Here is a 6,178-nt window from a genome sequence, read left to right on the forward strand (position 1 = left end):
TTGTTGTCAATGTTTAAAGTTCTACACATGACACCTTTGACCCTCTACTGCAGGTCCTGGCATCAGCATTCTGTGTGGAAAACTATAACCAGTCATATTTTAACGAGGAGTAAACCTGTCTCATTATGAATTCCACTCAGCTGGAACACTGAAAACCTCTCAAAAGGCAGAAAAGTTATGCAGCAGACTATTAGTACGTCTACTCTAACCTGCACAGATATTAAATACTGTGCCGAGGAGGTGGATATACCAATATTTGAGAGTTGCTTAATGGATTGGTGTGAAATTGCATAGCAAATAGCAAATCTGGCTGTAATGGATGACAATACTGAACTTCCAATACAAAGTTCACAGTTAATGTGAAGGAATAATATGAATTTTTCCACTGTTGATTAATGGAGCACAGGGAAAAATATGCACAAAGCAGCCCAGTTAATCCAGTAAACCTGCAAAATCACCGTGCAGAGCTGAAGTCACTTATAATGACTGCAAAAGAAGCGATGAGCAAATATTCCCGTTATGAATGTGTAGAAAAACCCAGCATCTCTGCCTTCAGGGGTACAATACCCAGCTTTATATACATTATATATTACTGTCGAAGAGCAGCGTGGGAATATTTGAACACAGATGATAAAAATGAGATCGCAAAAAATCTAATTGTGGGGAGGATAAAAGTGAGCTTCAAATAGAAAGAATAAGAGATAATATGAAGTTTAATATCGTAACATTACATTGCAGAGCGACGCTGACAAGGCCTCATCATGGTAAGTTATTTACTTGTGTGACAAACTAGCAAAGTGTTACTGTTTGTGACATTGTGGTGATTTTCAAACCTGGAGTTGATTCACTCTAATCTCAATTTAAGATGAGTTCTTATTTTTGTCTCATTCAGTTTTGTTTCTGTTTACTTCTGATGCAATTTCACCTTCTAGGAAGGCGCCTGGAGTAGAGTTAGAGGGTGAAACTTCCAGCAACAAATGTTTAACTACTCCCGCTCCTAATGTTGTTGTACTGTAAGTGTATTCCCGTACTCCAAACCGTAGATATGTGTTAGGTAAGCTTGCATCTGTTTGATTGGCTTTGGCTAATCAAATGTGCACCTTCCCTTCTCTGCTTCCAGATTAATCAATAGATCAATACATCGGCCTGTAGTTGGTTCAGAGCTACTTCCGATCAACTTCCTCCCCAACGTCCAAATGCAAGTTCGATTTTTACATTCAGGACCGACTGGTGTCTATCAAAGTGTACAAAATATTGTAATTCCAATTGGAAACCGGTTCCAATTTGAGTTAAATGTTACATAATGGGAAAATGTGGAAAATATGAGCCAATTTACACCGTTGCACCATGAACATAGATGGCGATAAAAACTTTGCACAAATCTCGTTGTCGGTGTGTTGGATCTGGCGAGAAAACGCCGCAGATCAATCGACAGCGGAGGACAACGGGGAGCTTCATAAATATGGAGGGCATAGTGTTGAGGAGCAGAGTAAGACTATGAATATTTTACTGCACCGTGGCCAGTGGGAGAGAGAGAGAGAGAGAGATAAAGAAGAGATAGAGGAAGAGAGAGAGATGCTTCAGCGTTATATAACACACAGACACACAGACACACACACACACACACACACACACACACGCACACATAGATACACACAAATGAATACCGAGAACATGAAGGTGCACACACATGCAGCCACAAATACAGTACCTGTACATAGGTATGTATGCAAAGGCAGTCCTAACACACACACACACACACACACACACACACACAAGTTGAGCATAAAAACAAACAGACTAAATGAATGGCTAAGCGCTCGCGCACACCCTCACACACACACACACACACACACATTCACTCACTGTTGTCCACCCACGATTGTGTTCATCCATCTTGTTTTCATCGTACACAAGATGCCAGCCCGTCTGAGACAATCACTGACTTAATACAAAACTCACACACACATGCATTCACACACACACACACACACGGCAACAGAGAAGTGACAGAGAGAGGGAGGGAGAGAGAGAGAGAGAGAGACACTGTGCACAAAGTGTTTTTGACAGGATAATACTCTTCATTCTTGATCAAGAGGTCAGGCGGATGAAGTAGTCTAACACTCTCACTCTCATTCATTCATTTGTCCCGTCGTTCTTTCATTCATTGCTCGGCTGTTTATCCAGGGTCGTCTGCTGCGTTCTCCCACTCAGTCTGCTGTCTTCATTCAGCTAAAAAACCCTCTGTGACTGTTTTAATGGAGGGGAGAGAGGAGGGCGACACAGCATGAGTCACACTGAGAGGGGGGGAGAGAGAGAGAGAGAGAGAGGGAGTGAGGGAGAGAGAGAGGGAGGGAGGGAGAGATGGAGCTAAGGGGGTGAGAGGGAGGGAGTTTTTGGAAGAGTGAAAAATGGGAGGGGAGCCTTAGTTCTCTTGAGCACTGTCAGATTTACACACACACACACACACACACACACAAACACAGACGTGATGATGATGATGATGATGCAGATGGAGCTGTGTTTTCCATAAACACAGATTAATATTAGCACAATAGTGACAGCTTTCCCCCTTTAAACACACACACACACACGCGCATCAACATCATCAACATTGCAACCACCGCCTACAAGCTACAATGTAAACAGATCCCTTCAAAATGCCTCTTTACACACACACACACACACACACACTCACACACACACACACACACACACACACACACACACACACACACACACACACACACACACACACACACACACACACCCATACACACACGCTGACACCATCTTAAATAACACCATATCAAGGTGAAGCAAACCTATGCCGATACACACATACACACACATGCAAAATAGCCTCCAATACAGTATAAACACAACATAGCAAGCATAACCCAACATACACACACACACAACCTATCACACACTCACCTGCATATCTGCAGCCTTATACAAACACAGAAACACACACACACACACACACACACACACACACACACATTTGTTTTAGGTACACACCCTATCACCACACACATGTAAACACTTTCCCATCCACCTTCGCCTCTATCTTCATGCCACCCACTCACTCAAAACATAACACACCCACACACTCTCAGCCACACACTGGCACACACACTCTCACACACATACACACACACACTCACACACACACACACACACACCGTCCCTCGCCTCTCGCCCATTTCTCCGCTCTTACCTTGCAGCAAGCTCTGGAGGTTGAGCTGCGCCTGCTGGTGCAGCTCCTCGACACACTCCGGCCTGCTCCACGAGCCGAACACGTTCACGCTCTGTTGCCATGGAGACCTGAAGTGGGCCGAGCTGCTGCTGCCACCGCCGCCGCTGCTGCTGTGGTTGCCGTCGCCGTGGCTACCGTGGCCACCGTGGCCGTGGCTGCTGCTGCTGCTGCTACCGCCACGCCTGCCGCTCTCCGCCTCTAAACCGCTGGTGGCTGGAGGAAGAGGAGGAGAGAGAGGGATGAGAGAGGTTGACAGGAGGAGCAGATGAAGGAGAGAGAGAGAGAGAGAGAGAGAGAGAGAGAGAGAGAGAGAGAGAGGGAAATGTTGAGGGGAAGTGATGGATGAAGGAGGAGAGAGGAGAGAGGGAGGGGAGATGAACGTGAGCGGGAGGAAGAGAAATAAAGAGAGGAGATGAGAGAGAGAGAACGAGAGCGATATGGAAGGGAAGATAGAGGTTCAAAATGGAGTAAAAGATGGAGGAGAAACAGAAAGGGAGGGAGAGATGAGAGGAAAAAGGAGGGAAAGGGGGAGAGAGAAGAGGCAAAGACGGAGTTGTGTGGGTGAGAGGGAGTAACAAGAAGGAGGGAAAAGGGGTAGAGATAGAAGAGGGAGGTCAAATGTGGACGAGAGAGAGAGGAGGGATTAGGAAAGACAAATGATGAGAGGAACAAGATGAGAAAGTAGACAAGGTAGAGAGAGAGAGAGAGAGAGAGAGAGAGAGAGAGAGATAGAGAGAGGAAGTAAAACTGCACGTAAATAAAAACGTATGAATTTGCATAGCAAATGGCAGATTGCATAACGCAGTGTGTTGTCAGGGAGAAGAACGAGGGAGGAAAGAGGGAGGAAAGAGGGAGGGATGGAGGGAGGGAGGGAGGGAGGGAGAAAGAGGTATGGAGGTGGAGAACAGATTTGTAGAGGGGGGGGCGCTTAATTAAGAGGGAGGAGGGAAGAAAGAGGGATTAGGGCAGGGAGGTATGGAGGGGAAAAAGGAGGCAAAGAGGGATTGTGGCATTAGGAGAGACAGAAGGACGAGAGAGCGCTTGATGACATTTAGAGGAGGAGGAGATACACGGGCAGAAGGGAAGAGAGAGCGGAGGAACGAAAGAGGGAAAGAAAGAGGGATGAGGCACATCTGCCCTCGTCACAATCAAAGCTCCCAACACAAACAGACAATGACAACAGATCACCGCGAGCCAACGCTAATGGCCGCCAGTTACCGTCAGAGCCGATCAAATAATCTGACAATCTGATAACACATCTATGACAACTGGGTGAGTTCGCAAACACGACAAGAGTCTGTGCGACGTTTTTACAGAGAGATTATTAAAGGCCAGGCGATGAAACCTCACATTTATGCTAAGGCTTCGCCGCTAATACATTAGCATTATGGCTAAAGTAAGAAAACTTGCCACAGCTATAAAACTTTAAAGTGAAATACAGTTAAATCTGTCTCTCCAGTTTGAGAATTTGATGAAATTAATCGAAAATAAATTAAATAAACTCTGAAATCTACTGTTGGGAAATCTTGATGCTAACACATTAGCCTGTGCCCAAAAGACACACAAACTAAAATCAGTTGTAGCAGAAAAACAACGTCAGTGTTGAATGAACTTAAGTGAAGATAAGCCACAAGACCATATGTTAGAGAAAGACTTTGTTTTTGTTTCATAAATCAGTGAAATAAGTCCAAAAAGTATATTAGATAAACGTAAATCCACACTTGTTGTCTTCTTCTTGATACTATAATATTTGGGACATATAACACAACCTCATCACTGTTTGGAGACAAAATGGCCTCTGAGCTGATAAATGGAAAATAAACCTGATATGGGGGTGAATCTCTCGCTTTCTCCCACACAGACACACAGACACACACACGTCAACCATAACCTCGTGAATGCACACAAATGCAGAAGAGAGAAACCTTTTCTATCTCAGAGGTACTCAAGAGGGAAAAAGCTCTCAGGTTCTTCTCTGTATTCTATACGTTCAAAAAGTTTCACGGCACACACACTACACGTCTACACACTCTGAAAAACACACAAACACACTTGTGCATTAGTGAGGTGTTTGTGTTTGTGGCGTGAAAGTTATTTTTCTCCCAGGCCTATTACTAATTCATTCCCCTCTGTGAGCGTTGGAGTGTCAGCAGGGAAGGCACAGATTTAGACAAGCTGTTGTCAACGAACGGACAGACACACACACATACACACGCACAGATGAGTGTGTTATCCATTGCTCACATTTTATCACACACACTGTCTTTCTTTCGCACACTTGCGAGGAAATGTTATTTGGTTGAGCAGAAACTGCTGCTGGTGTGTGTGTGTGTGTTTGGTGTTTGATGTGTGTGTGTGTGTGTGAATGACAGGCTTATGAGCTACAGTTAGCATTAGCCCAGTCCTCAGCAGACTCCTTTTATGTGGGTCTTAAATAACACTGTCACTGGACACTGAAAGGTTGGCGAAAACAAGGTGCATGTGTGATTGAGAGAGAGAGAGAGAGAGAGAGAGAGAGAGTTTGTGTGTGTGTGTGTGTGTGTGTGTGTGTGTGTGTGTGTACATGTCGGCCTTTTATTTCCCGCAGTTTGTTGCTGATCACTACAGCAGGTTTAGCGATGACTTTGAGACCAAAGTGAACATTAGTGGTTCTTCTGAGTGTCGTTAATGAACCGAACCGAAGCAACGTCTTTCATCGCAGCAGCTGACCTCTGAGTCTCTCTGCTGCCGGAGTCATAAAACACTTGAGTTTAAAGCGGGAAAATACAGAAAATACCTGGAAATCAATCACACAGTTTGAAGGTTTTGGAGCTAAAGTGTAGTTGAATCGATTTAAGAGACGACTTCTACTACCTCAAACATCAAAACAATAGTGATGATCTCATGAGAGGGTTAAGGTTATTATAATCCTGTTTA

The 6,178-nt window shown here is 44.6% G+C and overlaps 1 protein-coding gene across 1 annotated transcript in view; it reads right to left on the bottom strand.

Annotated features, from left to right (window-relative positions):
• Window positions 1-6,178, bottom strand: part of nhsl2 (NHS-like 2) — a 37,358-nt gene that overhangs the window by 24,892 nt on the left and 6,288 nt on the right. Inside the window, exon 2 of the mRNA XM_076171625.1 lies at window positions 3,224-3,475. Coding sequence (XP_076027740.1) covers window positions 3,224-3,475 — 252 coding nt within the window. The remainder of the gene's footprint in view (window positions 1-3,223; window positions 3,476-6,178) is intronic.

This window comes from Genypterus blacodes, unplaced genomic scaffold (assembly GCF_046128005.1).
Source record: "Genypterus blacodes isolate CSIRO-AG114 ecotype Tasmania unplaced genomic scaffold, CSIRO-AGI_Gbla_v1 ptg000260l_1, whole genome shotgun sequence".
NCBI lineage: Eukaryota > Metazoa > Chordata > Actinopteri > Ophidiiformes > Ophidiidae > Genypterus > Genypterus blacodes.